Source organism: Somniosus microcephalus, chromosome 5 (assembly GCF_052327205.1).
Source record: "Somniosus microcephalus isolate GS21.2 chromosome 5, FLI_Smic_1.0, whole genome shotgun sequence".
In the NCBI taxonomy this organism is placed as follows: Eukaryota; Metazoa; Chordata; class Chondrichthyes; order Squaliformes; family Somniosidae; genus Somniosus; species Somniosus microcephalus.
The window spans coordinates 25,646,603-25,661,797 of record NC_140991.1 but is presented as its reverse complement, the minus strand read 5'-3'; the positions used below and the strand labels follow the sequence as shown (position 1 = coordinate 25,661,797).

The window sequence follows — 15,195 nt, the reverse complement described above, 5'->3', positions numbered from 1 at the left end:
GTTATACAGCACAGAAAGAGGCCCTTCGGCCCATCGTGTCCGCGACGGCCATCAAGCCCTGTCTATTCTAATCCCATGTTCCACTTCACGGGCATCACTGTCACAGCACCAGGGAAACAATCTTTACCCCCTTCCTGTGTCCACGCTGACGCCAGGCTCATATGTAGCTCGTACCCCTCTGCTGTTCTGATTTAATTGGGACATCCCAATACTTGCAGATAAATTTAAACCTTGTCCTAACTTGAGAGCAGCATTATTAAACTTTAAAATGTCTTCCAAATCTAAAACGGTCAGTCCTGGGACTTTAATTGTAGCTTGGGGTGACCATATATCCCCAATTTGTCCCCGGATGAGGTACTGTGTCCCCAAGCAAACAATGTCCCCGGTTCACAAGACTCGACCCCAATAGACTAGAGCCATATTCATTGGAATATGTGCATATCATTCCATTAGACATAATCACAGTTTCAGGTCAATGGACTGAACAGTGTTACTGTATTATTTATAAACGGTGTCTGAATGTGCTTCATTAGTGTGACATCACATCCACGGGAATTACACGCACATTTGTTTTGCAGTTGGAGTGTATATGTGCTGCTAAACCAATTTGCCTGACTACGATGCACAACCTACATTTTCCGCCCTGGCTACTTTGCTGTGCTCCCGACCCTGTGTGTCCCCGGATTTGATTTCGAAAATATGGTCACCCTATTGTAGCTGTCCCATCTCAGAGTGAGAGGCTGTGAGTTCAAGCCCCACTCCGGGGACTTGAGCAAGCCTATATATTTTTAATATATAGTTAATCACTATATGCAAAATCTCCTTGTTTACAGATTATGCAAAAATAAAGAGACAGGAAACTACTCTTTTACATTACAACAGTGACTACACTTCAAAAGTACTTCATTGGCTGTAAAGCACTTTGGGACGTCCTGAGGCTGTGAAAGGCGCTATATAAATGCAAGTCTTATTTATTCTTGCCAATGAGGAACTATGCAACCAGATTCACATCTTTCAGGTAATTTGGGCCAATAGGTGGCGGATGCTGTTCAATGTGTACAGGTATAAAATAATTAGTTTGGAAGCAAAAACCTAAAGAAGGATTGTGTATTAAATGGAACAATAGGCACAATCGCTGATGCGATGAGATCAAGGGGCTATAGGGTAGATAAATCTATGAAACTGGCATTCAGCTTCTTAGCAGCATTAAAGAAAACACAAACAAGCAGAACGCAATCCTAAAGCAGCTCTATTGCTATATCAGGTTGGTTCAACAGGTCACAGCTGGCACCAATCAAACCAATGAAAATTTGGAAACAAAGAACGTTCACATCCTCAGGACATCCCAAAACCCAGCACAGCCAATGAAGTGCTTTCAAAGTATAGCCTCTGTCGTAATGCAGGGAAACACAGCAGCCAATTTGTGCACTGCCCGTGGTTTTCCGTCCGATCATTTTAATCATTAAATCATGGGCAGGACAAGGCACACTTTCCCACTAGCAGCATGATCTAGACATAGACATAGAGATAGGAACAGGAGTAGGCCATTCGGCCCTTCGAGCCTGCTCCGCCATTCAATGAGATCATGGCTGATCTTCGTCTGAGATCATAGCTGATCTTACCAGTTCAGTACCCCGTCCCCGCCTTTTCTCCGTAACCCTTAATCCCCTTAGCCTTCAGAAATATATCTCAGAATATCGCCCCTGTAATGTGCGTGGGTCTACAGAACATGATCATCTTTAGAGGTTGTAAGATAAATCCAAAAAGAAATCAAAACGCAAAGATGCCAAAGGAAGGAGATAGTCCTTCTGTACAATGGAAAATCAAAATGCAGGACACTCGGGTGACTCATAGGGCTCATGGTGGAATACAGACTGCTGATCAAGTCATATCTGGAGTACTGACTAAAGCTCTGCACACCAGGATGTGGGGGACCATTCCAGCCCATGAAGCCATTCAGAGGAAAGCAATGGTACGACTGCCCGGTGTTAAAGGGAAAGGGGCTATGAAGAATAACTAGATAAACTATGGCTCTTCATCGTCAAAAGACGTCTTAAAAGGGACCTTATGCAGCTACATAAGACACTTAATGGGATAGAGAAAATAGCCCTGATACTTTTAGATATGCCAAGGAGGTAGGATAAGAGACGTCAAAGGCACATTTAGGGCAGACACCAGCAAGTATTTCTTTAGACAGAGAGTGATTAACGGCTGGAATGAGTTGCCAGGAAGGATGACTGAGATGCTATAATGAAAAGATGGTAGAGAGTGTGTGTTCTGGAAGGATGATGGACCTTCTTCTGAATCGACCTTGAGTATATCCGGCACAGACACGATGGGCTGCAAGGCCTCCTTCTGTGCTGTATCGTTCTGTGATTCATTCTATATAAGACTACCTTCTATGGGTTCTTTACGTCAGCCTTTCAAGTCTCACAGGTAGAAATACTGAGCATCAGTGTGCCACACGCAGGAGCGGAAGCAACCAAAATACACCTCTCCCTCCACCTACCTTCTTGTCTTTGGTGTGTCATCGTAGGATGCAGATTGTAACTGTCCCTCCTTTGTTGGAAGTGTGCAGTTTATTGAGAGTTTCCTCAGTCTCCCCTGGTATGTTGTATTTGTCTTCTCTCTCAAGCGTTGTTCTTCTATGTAACTGGCTCGTCCTGTCTCCTGACACAAGGCCTGATTGACACATCGGCAAGTGGTGGTGATTGGTTCTGTGTCACATGGCCTAGAGTCATCCCTTTGCCCGGTGCCGTTTTCATGGTACATATATTCCATTGTCAGAATCTCCTGTGGCTGCTGTTTCTGAAAATTCAAAAGATGACATCACTTTATGTGTTTTATTTCTCACTTGAAAAGTGTTGACAGCCTTGGTAGCCTATGGTTCCAGGCAATGAGCATCCTCTGATGCAGGAAAGGGAGAGAAAGAGAAAGGGAGAGAACGAGATTTGGGGGGGGGGGGGGGGAGACCTGAGTATATGTTTTCCCACCCAAAAATGTTTTATGCATTGGCTCATGTCTTCCCTCCCCATCCTCTGCTCTAAATCCCGGACCTCTGTTCTCCAGCACCTTATCCAAGTGGACGCACGCACACACGCACTTCCAGCAGGATTTGCTGAATGTATATCAGAAACGAGAGCCCTAAGCAATTTTCTCTTCACCAATCCAGGGCCTTGCAACCAATTATAATGACACGACCAACACCCTCCCTAAGATCAGCTAAGGTCAGGCCCAGGGATTAGATTACACAAATTCTTTAAAAAAATTACCTCATACAGACTAAAGCAATCGACATAAATATCAAATGGAATCCATAAACCTTTGAATAAGGCAGCAATAACCTGCTTGTTACCGCTTCCTTTAGATCATAATTTATAAAAATTTCCAAAGTCAAGCAGTGTTGTTAATATCCCTATAACCCTCAATCTCCCTTCTCAACACGACAATCCAGGCACCCGAAGATCCCCTATAACTAAGGATATCCTTCTTTAGCCATTATGCACACGATAGGTCCTAGGTACGTAGGAACAGGAGCAGGCCACCCAGCCCCTTGTGCCTGTTCCGCCATTCAATAAGATTGTGGCTAATCTGTACCTCAATACCATTTGCCCACTTTGGTTCCGCATTCCTTAATACCCTTAACAAACAAAAACCTATCAAGCTCAAGTTTTGAAATTTTCAATTGACCCCCCAGCCTCAAAACTATAACAGGAACTAAATCACTTGAACTGAAAAATAAACTGCTCAGGCTTGACAGCTGTGACTGTAACCTCGATACCGAGAGGGGGAATTAAAGGAGGAAGAATGTTTATGGAGGTTCTGTCCTCTGTAAACTTGAGGTCGTCCAAAACCCTGCTGCCCGTGTCCTAACTCGCACCAAGTCCCCTTCACCCATCAACCCTCTGCTCGCTGACCTACATTGGCTCCCGGTCAAGCAAAGCATGAATTTTTAATTTCTCATCCTTGTTTTCAAATCGCTCCTTGGCCTCGCCCCTCCCTATCTCTGTAATCTCCTCCAGCCCTACAACCCTCTGAGATCTCTGCGCTCCCCCAATTCTGGCCTCTTGAGCATCCTCGATTTTAATCGCTCCACCATTGGCGGCCGTGCCTTCAGCTGCCGAGGCCCTAAGCTCTGGAATTCCCTCCCTAAATCTCTCTGCCTCTCTACCTCTCGCTCCTCCTTTAAGATGCTCCTTTGACCAAGCTTTCGGTCATCTGCCCGAATATCACCATATGTGGCTCGGTGTCAAATTTTCTTTTATAACGCTCCTGTGAAGCGCCTTGAGACATTTTACTACATTAAAGGTCCAAATAAATACAAGTTGTTGATTGTTTTTTGCTCAAAGTACAGCTTCTATGTCCCAAGTTTGTAAACTGGAGGCAAACCTTGGGGCGTTCACAAGGTCATCAGATTTCTATATGTGTTGACCTTATTCCCGCTGTTTCATACTAATCAAAAATATGTTTCCTTTTGGTACCGAACAATGGGGTAATTTTCACCCTCACCACCTGCAGATAGTTTGGTGGAGCAGATTGTTTGCCTTTTATAGAACTCGCCCACCCACCATTTCCATCGATTTCAATGGGAGGAGAATTGGGCAGGTTCTGCACCAGATCACCGCCACCACCTCCCCCGCCCCCCCCCCCCCCGCCCCCAACCTCCCCACATTGCCTTTCAGAAGTTAGGTCATGGAATCCCAAGAGTGCATTAATATTGCAGATACGACAGGTACAGGAAACTCTCGATTTACCGGCACCTAAATAACCGGAAATCTTTGTTAACCGGCAAAATAACAAAAATAACAAAAAGATTGATTAAGAAAGGGAAGATAGATTATGAAAGTAAATTAGCAAAAAATATAAAAACAGATAGTAAGAGTTTTTATAGTTATATAAAAAGAAAAAGGGTGGCTAAAGTAAATGTTGGTCCCTTAGAGGATGAGACCGGGAAATTAATGGTGGGAAATATGGAGATGGCAAAAACACTGAATGAATATTTTATATCAGTCTTTGCAGTAGAAGACACTAAGAATATCCCAACACTGGACAAACAGGGGGCTAAAGGGGGGGAGGAGCTAAACACGATCAAAATCACTAAGGAAGTGGTACTCGGTAAAATAATGGGACTCAAGGCGGATAAATCACCTGGACCTGATGGCTTACATCCTAGGGTCTTGAGGGAAGTGGCGGTAGGGATTGTGGATGCATTGGTAATAATTTTCCAAAACTCCCTGGACTTGGCAAAGGTCCCGGCAGACTGGAAAACTGCTAATGTAACACCCTTATTTAAAAAGGGCAGTAGACAGAAGGCTGGAAACTATAGACCGGTTAGGCTAACATCTGTGGTAGGTAAAATTTTGGAGTGCATTATTAAGGAGACAGTAACAGGACATTTGGATAATCATAATTTAATAGAACAAAGTCAGCATGGTTTTATGAAGGGGAAGTCATGTTTGACAAATTTGCTGGAGTTCTTTGAGGAAGTAACATATAGGGTGGATAAAGGGGAACCAGTGGACATAGTGTATTTAGACTTCCAAAAGGCATTTGACAAGGTGCCACACAAAAGATTATTGCTTAAGATAAAAAATCACAGGATTGGGGGTAATATTCTGGCATGGATAGAGGATTGGCTATCTAACAGAAGGCAGAGAGTTGGGATAAATGGTTCATTCTCAGACTGGCAATCAGTAACTAGTGGTGTTCCGCAGGGGTCAGTGCTGGGTCCCCAACTCTTTACAATCTATATTAACGATTTGGAGGAGGGGACCGAGTGTAACATATCAAAGTTTGCAGATGATACTAAGATGGGAGGGAAAGTAGTGAGTGAGGAGGACATAAAAAACCTGCAAGGGGACATAGACAGGCTAAGTAAGTGGGCAGAGATTTGGCAGATGGAATACAATACTGGAAAGTGTGAGGTTATGCACTTTGGCAGGAAAAATCGTAGAGCAAGTTATTATCTTAATGGCAAGAAACTGGAAAGTACTGAAGTACAAAGGGATCTGGGGGTCCTGGTGCACGAAACTCAAAAGGTTAGTATGCAGGTGCAGCAAGTGATTAAGAAGGCCAATGGAATGTTGGCTTTCATTGCTAGGGGGATAGAATATAAAAAATAGGGAGGTATTGCTTCAGTTGTACAAGGTATTGGTGAGACCGCACCTGGAATACTGCGTACAGTTTTGGTGTCCATACTTAACATAGAAACATAGAGATAGGAACAGGAGTAGGCCATTCGGCCCTTCGAGCCTGCTCCGCCATTCAATGAGATCATGGCTGATCTTCGTCTGAGATCATAGCTGATCTTACCAGTTCAGTACCCCGTCCCCGCCTTTTCTCCGTAACCCTTAATCCCCTTAGCCTTCAGAAATATATCCAATTCTCTCTTGAAAATATTTATTGAATTAGCCTTCGCAGCCCTCTGTGGCAGGGAATTCCACAGGCTCACCACTCTTTGAGTGAAGAAATTCTTCCTCATCTCTGTTTTAAATGATTTGCCCGCTATTTTTAGACTGTGGCCCCTGGTTCTGTGCTCCCCGGCCATTGGAAACATTCTCTCTGAATTCAGCCTGTCCAGGCCTGCCATAATTTTATATGTTTCGATGAGATCACCTCTCAATCTTCTAAACTCCAGTGAGTACAAGCCCAAACTATTTAATCTCTCTTCGTAGGTCATTCCCGCCATTCCAGGTATCAGCCTGGTGAATCGCCGTTGCACTCTTTCCATGGCAAGAACATCCTTCCGCAGATGGGGCGACCAAAACTGTACACAATACTCCAGATGCGGTCTCACCAGCACCTTGTACAGCTGTAGTAAGGTATCCCTATTCCTATACTCGAACCCCCTTGATATGAAGGCCAACATACCATTTGTCTTCTTAATCGCCTGTTGCACCTGCATGCTCTCCTTCAGTGACTGGTGCACAAGAACACCCAGGTCCCTCTGCACTTCCCCATCTCCCAATCTATTGCCGTTTAGATAATAATCTACCCTCCTGTTTTTACCCCCAAAGTGGATAACCTCGCATTTATCCACATTATAGTGCATCTGCCACGTATCCGCCCATTCCCCCAACCTGTCCAAATCGCACTGTAGCCTCCTGACATCCTCATCAGAGCCCACCCCTCCTCCTAGTTTAGTGTCGTCAGCGAATTTGGAAATATTGCATCCAATTCCCTGATCCAGATCATTTATATATATTGTGAACAGCTGGGGTCCCAGGACAGATCCTTGCGGCACCCCGCTGGTCACTGCCTGCCACTCCGAAAACGAGCCGTTTATTCCAACTCTCTGTTTTCTATCCGCCAGCCAGTTCTCTATCCACGTTAATACTTTGCCCCCAATCCCATGAGCCTTAATTTTGCATGATAATCTTTTGTGTGGAACCTTATCGAAGGCTTTCTGGAAGTCAAGGTACACCACATCCACTGGCTCTCCCCCATCTATTTTACCAGTTACTTCCTCAAAAAATTCCAGCAGATTAGTCAAACACGATTTACCCTTTGTAAATCCATGTTGACTCTGTCCGATCCTTTCCCCATTTGTCAAGTGCTCCGCTATTTTATCCTTAATAATGGACTCTAGCATTCTGCCCACAACCGATGTAAGGCTTACTGGTCTATAATTCCCTGCTTTCTCTCTACCCCCCTTTTTAAATATTGGGGTAACATTAGCTACCCTCCAATCCACGGGTACTGTTCCCGAGTCAATGGAGTTCCGGAAGATGATCCTTAGAGCATCTGCTATCTCCAGGGCCACCTCCTTAAGTACCCTAGGATGTAGTTTATCAGGCCCCGGGGATTTGTCGGCCTTCAGTCCCCTCAACTTACCCAGCACCATATCCCTAGAGATACTAATTTCTGTCAGCTCCTCCCTCTCATTAGTCCCTATGTTTGCCGATATTCCTGGGAGGTTATTTGTGTCCTCCTTTGTGAATACAGAACCAAAGTATGAGTTTAATTGGTCTGCCATTTCCTTATTCTCCATTATATATTCTCCCGAATCGGACTGCAAGGGACCGACTTGGGATTTTACCAGTCTTTTCCTCCTGATATACCGATAAGAAAGGACATACTTGCTCTCGAGTCAGTACAAAGAAGGTTCACTCGGTTAATCCCGGGGATGAGGGGATGGACATATGAGGAGAGGTTGAGTAGATTGGGACTCTACTCATTGGAGTTCAGAAGAATGAGAGGCGATCTTATTGAAACATATAAGATTGTGAAGGGGTTGGATCGGGTGGATGCGGGAAGATGTTCCCGATGATGGGTGAAACTAGAACTAGGGGGTATAGTCTTAGAATAAGGGGCTGCTCTTTCAAAACTGAGATGAGGAGGAACTACTTCACTCAGAGGGTGGTAGGTCCATGGAATATGCTGCCCCAAAAAGCTGTAGAAGCTACATCATTACATAAATTTAAAACAGAAATAGACAGTTTCCTAGAAGTAAAGGGAATTAAGGGTTACGGGGAGCAGGCAGGAATTTGGACATGAGTCTAGGTTCGGAATGGTCATGGCCCTGTGGGTAGCGGAGCGGGCCCAGGGGCTGTGTAGCCTGATCCTGCTCCTATTTCGTGTGTCTAATTCTGTTAGATGCAGGAGATGGTTCTGTGATAGTGGATTGGCGGTTAGGATCAGATCAGCCATGATCTTATTGAATGGCGGAGCAGGCTCGAGGGGCCGATTGGCCTACTCCTGCTCCTATTTCTTATGTTCTTATGTAAAATTCAGGAGTAGGTTCAGGGAAGTTTTACTTCATATTAGTGGCCGTTCCTGGATCTGTGGCCGTGTAACCGGTGTTCCTGCACCTGTTGCTAAGCAACAGGGAAGCCTGGATATGTTGCTGTGTATGGGGCTCTCGTACCTTTAACTATACCTCTCTGTAATCCGGACTTTTTGATAAACCGGCACCACGCTGGTCCCGTCGGTGCCGGATAAAAAAGAGTTTCCTGTAGATACGCAGAAACTAATTCCTCTGGTGGGGCAGTTCAGAACAAGGGGGCATAACCTTAAAATTAGAGCCAGGCTGTTCAGGGGGTGATGTCAGGAAGCACTTCTTCACACAAAGGGTGGTGGAAATCTGGAACTCTCTCCCCCCAAAAACTGTTGAGGCTGGGGGGGGGGGGTGTCAATTGAAAATTTCAAAACCGAGATCAACAGATTTTTGTTAGGCAAAGGGCATTAAGGATTACGGAATCAAGGCGGGTAAATGGAATTAAGATACAGATCAAGCATGATCCAATTGAATGTCGGAACAGGCCCGAACGGCTAAATGGCCTCCTCCCTTATGTTCCCGTGACATTTTGCCTGGGAGTGTGGTAATATTTGTAGGGGGTCCCCACACAATCAAATTTGAAAACTAACGGGTATTGTAAAAAAAAAGCATAATTATTATAAAAGTATTATTTCTTGATGTTTAAAAAGAACCACGTGGAGATTTCTACCCTGACAGAAACCATCAGTTCGGATCTCCTTCCCTCCTTCAGTGGTTTCACTGGTGAAGAGCACCTCCAGAATGTTCTCCATCCATCTTAATCTGGAGCTGCCCAAAACTCGTATCCGGCAAAAAGTATTTCTAATTTTTTTTTTTTTTTTTAATTTTGTGTAGGTGTTAGCAGAGTACTTTTTGTTCAAAGTACTGCCCTAGACGGCCCTCCCCTTTCGCTGTTTGTTGGGCAATGTGCACTGTTGAAGAAGCATCCCGCCGATTACCTCGCTCTGTCTCAGACGATCGCGTAGAAGTTCAATCTGCTGCCACGCGTTCCCCAGATCTTCCGTCAGTCTGGAATTTAATAGCAGTGCTGAAACGGGAAAGATGTATAATCAGCCAGGGAAGCCACTGATTGCTCATTTATTCCCACCATTTAACAACAAAAAAATCAATCCCAATAATAACTGCTTAAACATAGACTGTGGGCATCCATTAACGTTTCTCTTCGTGGACATACTTTCCATTAGCTGCTCCTCGCACCTCTTCTGCATAAGGAGCTTGGGACATTCCACCTGGACCTCTCGGGACACCGTGGACTTGTGGACCCGTGGACTTGTCTCCCGTGGTGACTGCACATTCCGTGGTGAAGAGACAGGTTTGGCCAACACTTCCTCATCCAGTTGATGGTGAGGTACCCTGGGAGACACCTGGATCACAAACTGCTGTTTCTCTTTACAACTTATCGGTTCTGTTGTCTGCATAGAAAGCGAGGGGGGGGGAAAAACACACACACGCAAATTAAAATAATGTAAATTTTTGACAGTGGATTGAAATTTATAAGTTCCACCATCACTGCCGCCTTTTCTTAGGTTCCACATTCTGCTCACCCGACCCCAACCCCTTCCACAGGCCAGGAACAAGAGGACATTCTCAACCTGCCGAAGAATAAAGGCTTATGTGGAACACTGGGAGAATTCGGCTACAGGCATCACAGCTCAATCACTGCAGCCAGGGAAGCGGACATACAACAGTTTCTGTAAAGTCTGTGGGTTATATGGTGAATTAATACACAGGCTACAAGAGTAACTTTAACAGGACTTTACTATTCGAAGGTCAGGGCGAATCTGCCCAATAAATCCTTACACAGCACTTATATACCGGTGTGGTCACCACCGGTATTACAGTATACAGTAGCCAAGATAAAGTAGTGCAACCCTTAAAATAGTTCTCTTAAAGGTGGAACGTTACATACACTACAATCCTCCCTTTTTAGGTTAACAATATATACATATTCCCATTAATATAACATCTTAACATATATACAACTTTATGTGAAACAGTTCACAGATTCAGTCTCTCTGGAGGCTTCCGGACTCTGTCCGGATAACGCCTCGGTGGTGTAGTCGTTTTCGGTGGTGTAGTAGGTTCTTCTGGCAAGGTCGATTCGGCTTGAAGGACCGTTTCAGGTTCATCGGATTCCGGTATTACCGGATCGGAGGTAGATGCTCTGGGTATCTCTGCTTCAACATTAGACGTATAGAGTTGTGGAGTAGGTTGGGCCTTTGTGGATGATTCTATGATCTGGTCAACATGGCGCCTTATTATGCTTTCACCAATGTCCACAGTATACATCAACGGTCCTAGCCTTTTTCCAATAGTTCCCGGCTGCCATTTCTCGGTACGGTAGTCCCGGGCCAAAACTTGTTGACCTATCTGAAAGGATCTAGTTGGCCTTTCATTCATGCCTTGAAATTGCCGGTTCTCTACGTCCCTTCTGACGTTTGGCTTAATCAAATGCAGCCGGCATCTTATTCTTCTATTGAAAAACATCATGGCGGGAGTTTGGTTTGTGACCGCATGTGTTGCATTCCTGTACGCCAACAAGAAGTTATCTACCTTATGTTGTAGATTTATGTCTTCATTACCCATGGCCTTTATGGCCTTCTTGAAGGTCTGGACAAACCTTTCAGCTAATCCATTGGTGGCGGGATGGTATGGGGCGGACGTATAGTGCTTGACCCCATTGCTTTTTAAGAACTTCCTGAATTCTTCGGACACAAATTGCGGTCCATTATCAGAACAGATCTGTTCCGGCAGCCCATTCCTGGCAAATATGGTCCTTAATACTGTGATGGTTTTTTCTGTGGTGGTGGAGGGTATTTTTATTACCTCCGGCCACTTGGAGTGTGCATCCACCGCGATTAAAAACATTGAGTCCATAAATGGACCAGCAAAGTCGATATGTACCCTTTGCCATGGAGATGAGGGCCACTCCCATGGATGCAGAGGAGCTTGTGGTGGCGCGTTTTGGACCTTCTGGCATCCTAGACAGCTCTTGGTTATTTCTTCGATGTCTCCATCAATACCTGGCCACCACACAAACGCTCTGGCTAGGTTCTTCATTTTCACTCCACCCAGATGCCCCTCGTGAAGCTCCTTTAGTACTTTCTGCTGGAGTTTGGGTGGAATCACCACTCTAGATCCACACATCAAGGTTCCTCGGCACACTGACAGCTGTTCTCTTCTGTGCGAAAATGCTGGCAGCATTGGTTCGCCATGTACTGGCCATCCCTCCACCGTTAAATCGTAGACTCGTGAGAGAGTCGGGTCATTTCTTGTTTCCTTTTCGATCATGGAATTTGTTACTGGTAGACATTCCATTATGGTTGAGTGGAACATCTCCACTGGGTCCACTGTAGTCGCCTCTTCTTCCACTGACAACGGTAGGCGCGATAACCCATCAGCATTTCCATGCTGTTTGGCCCTTTTGTATTCGATGTCATATTGGTGTGCCCCTAGTAGAACGGACCACCTCTGTAGCCTTGGTGCTGTCATAGTGGAAACGGCCTTGTTAGGGTTGAATATGGACACCAACGGCTGGTGGTCTGTCAGTAATGTAAACTTCTTGCCCTGCAGGTAATGATTGAATTTCTTTACTCCCCACACAAGGCTGAGAGCCTCCCTATCTATCTGAGCATAATTTCGCTCAGCGGAGGTCAATGATCGGGACGCAAATGCGACTGGCCTTTCTGAGCCATTTGGTAACTTGTGTGAGAGTACAGCTCCAATACCATAAGGGGAAGCATCACAAGCTGGACGAAGAGGTAGCGTTGGGTTGAAGTGAGCCAACACTTCCTCAGAGGTAATCAACGCCTTGCTTCTGCGAAAGGCCTTCTTACAGTCCTCGCTCCACTTCCATGGTACTTCTTTCCGCAACAGAGCATTCAGCGGATGCAGCACCGTGGATAGATTTGGCAGAAACTTATGGTAATAATTAATCAACCCCAGAAACGACCTCAACTGTGATACATTTTCCGGAGCGGGGGCCTTCACGACCGCTTCGATCTTGTCAGGTGACTTGTGCAGCCCCTCTTGGTCAATGACATGACCGCAGTACGAGATCCGTTTCTGGAAGAACTCACATTTCTGGCGATTAACTCGAAGGCCATATTCCTTCAACCTGGTGAGCACCAGTTTCAAATTTGTGAGGTGTTCCTCCTCGTCTTCTCCCGTAATCAGGATATCGTCCAAGTAACACTGAGTGCTTGGAATACCCTGTAAGACCTGCTCCATGGCCCTCTGCCAAATTGCTGGAGCCGAAGCTACTCCAAAAACCAGTCTATTATATCGATACAAGCCTCTGTGCGTGTTGATTGTGAGATACTGGCGTGACTCTTCCTCGACCTCCATCTGTAAATATGCTTGTGCCAGGTCTATCTTGGTGAAGTGTTTCCCGCCAGACAATGAAGCACAGATATCCTCAATCCGCGGAAGCGGGTATTGTACCGTGTGAAGCACCGGATTAACTGTGATCTTGAAGTCTCCGCAGATGCGGACCTTCCCCGGTCCCCTGGCTTGTTACTTGATGAAGACTTCATGACGGGAACAATGGGCGTGGCCCACTCACTCCAGTCCACCTTCGACAGTACCCCTGCACGTTCAAGCTCTTCCAGTTCTGCCTCCACAGCAGGTCGTATCGCGTAAGGTACCGATCTGGCTTTGAAAAATTTTGGGCTTGCATGTTCTGCAATCTTGATTTTTGCCTTAATTCCTCTCAGTGTTCCCAGTCCCTGCTGGAATACCTCTTTAGCCTCGTCCAATATTCTGGACAACCGTTCAGGTTTGACATCTTTCTTTCCGAAATCTACCGTCATTGTGTTTAGTGAGTGCCAGTCTATCTTTATTTTCCTGATCCACTCCCGTCCCAGAAGTGGTGGACCTCCCTCGGGTAGTACATATAAGTCCATTCCTTGGTGATCTTTGCCCTTGTGTCTCACCTTGACTATTATCTTTCCGATGGGGTATACTTTATGCCCCGTGTATGTCTGCAATACTATCTCCGTATCCCGTAGGGGAATATGTTTGAATAACTTTTTGTAATCTTGTTTATTCATGACCGTCAACGCCGATCCGGTGTCCACTTCCATCTTCACTTGGACTTTTGCAATCTGCAGTGTGACCCAGATAGTTTGTCGGTCAGCTTCTTTACTCACATTGTGAATCCTCAGGCTACCCAGTTCCTTGCTGTTGGGGTCTGAATCCGAATTCAGTTCATCTGGACTCTTCACAGTCACGTTATGTACCTTTCTGTACTTCTTCTGCGGTGACTTATTGTTGCTGGTCTTCTTTCCTGACCGGCATACATTAGCTATGTGACCAAGTTTGCCACATTTTCTACATTCCTGGTTTTTAAACCAGCATTGGTTCTGGTCGTGTGTTGTCTTCCCACAACGGTAACATTTCGTTGTACCCGAAGTCATTTGATCCACACTGAGTACCGCTGTCTTCAGCTGCATTTCTGCCGTGCCTCTCGCTGCGGCTTCGTGCGATGCTGCAATAAGGACAGCCTTATCAAGTGTAAGATCGTTCTCTTCGAGCAGTCGCTTTTGTGTTCCTTCCTTCGACATCCCGCACACGAACTTGTCTCTCAGTGCCTCTGTCAGATTTACCCCAAACTGACAGTATTTTGCTAGCCTACGCAGTTCAACCAGGTACTCCGCGTTGCTTTCCTCCTTTAGTTGCGTTCTCCCGTAAAATTTAGCTCGTTCCGCTAACATCAGCGGTGTGGGGTTCACATGATCCTTCAGGACAGCAACAATATTAGCGAAAGACTGATCCGCCGGTTTAGCTGGTGATAGAAGATGCTTCAATAACCCGTATGTCTTCGCACCCATTGAGTTTAGTAAGGTTAGAGCTTTATCATAATTTGCTATCTTATTGACCTTACAATATATCTCGATGCGTTCTACATACGTGGTCCAATCTTCCACATCAGAATCGAATTCGTTGATGTTGCCACGCTTAGGCATCTTCACAATCTTCCTGAGAAACAACAACGAAATTTTTCTTTAACTTTTTTTTTTCCAAAAATGGCGGTTTCCCGCGCTTGTCTTCTTCCCCGCCCACTTTCAAAATGGCGGTTTCCCGCTCCTGTCTTCTTCTCCGCCTACTGGCGGGAGGGGTAAGCTTTTCCCTCGGGCGACGACCGCTGGCTTTCGGGGTTCGCAGCCTGCGCGCCGGCTTCAGTGCGTTCTTTGTTCCCTTTTCTCGGCAGGGCAACCGGCGCTGGGGACAACCCGTTGACGGCGAACAGTTCCAGCCGCTGGCTGAATCTCCTCGGTCTCCCTCGCTCGGCTCTGTCTCTCCCGCTCGCTCGGGCTCTGTCTCTCCCTCAGCGGCTTCCAATCGCGCCTCCCAGCCCTCTCGCAGTCCGGTCCTTTCCTCCCCCGGCTGCGGCTGAGTTCTCCGCGGTTTCTTATTTT

At 45.8% G+C, this 15,195-nt stretch overlaps 1 protein-coding gene across 1 annotated transcript in view; it reads right to left on the bottom strand.

Annotated features, from left to right (window-relative positions):
* The window catches only part of LOC147116963 (uncharacterized), a 108,126-nt gene that overhangs the window by 30,345 nt on the left and 62,586 nt on the right, over positions 1 to 15,195 (bottom strand). The window contains exons 4-6 of the mRNA XM_085987469.1: positions 9,951 to 10,188; positions 9,715 to 9,803; positions 2,510 to 2,808 (exon numbers count right to left, since the gene is read on the bottom strand). Of these exons, the coding sequence (XP_085843595.1) occupies positions 2,510 to 2,808; positions 9,715 to 9,803; positions 9,951 to 10,188 (626 nt within the window). The remainder of the gene's footprint in view (positions 1 to 2,509; positions 2,809 to 9,714; positions 9,804 to 9,950; positions 10,189 to 15,195) is intronic.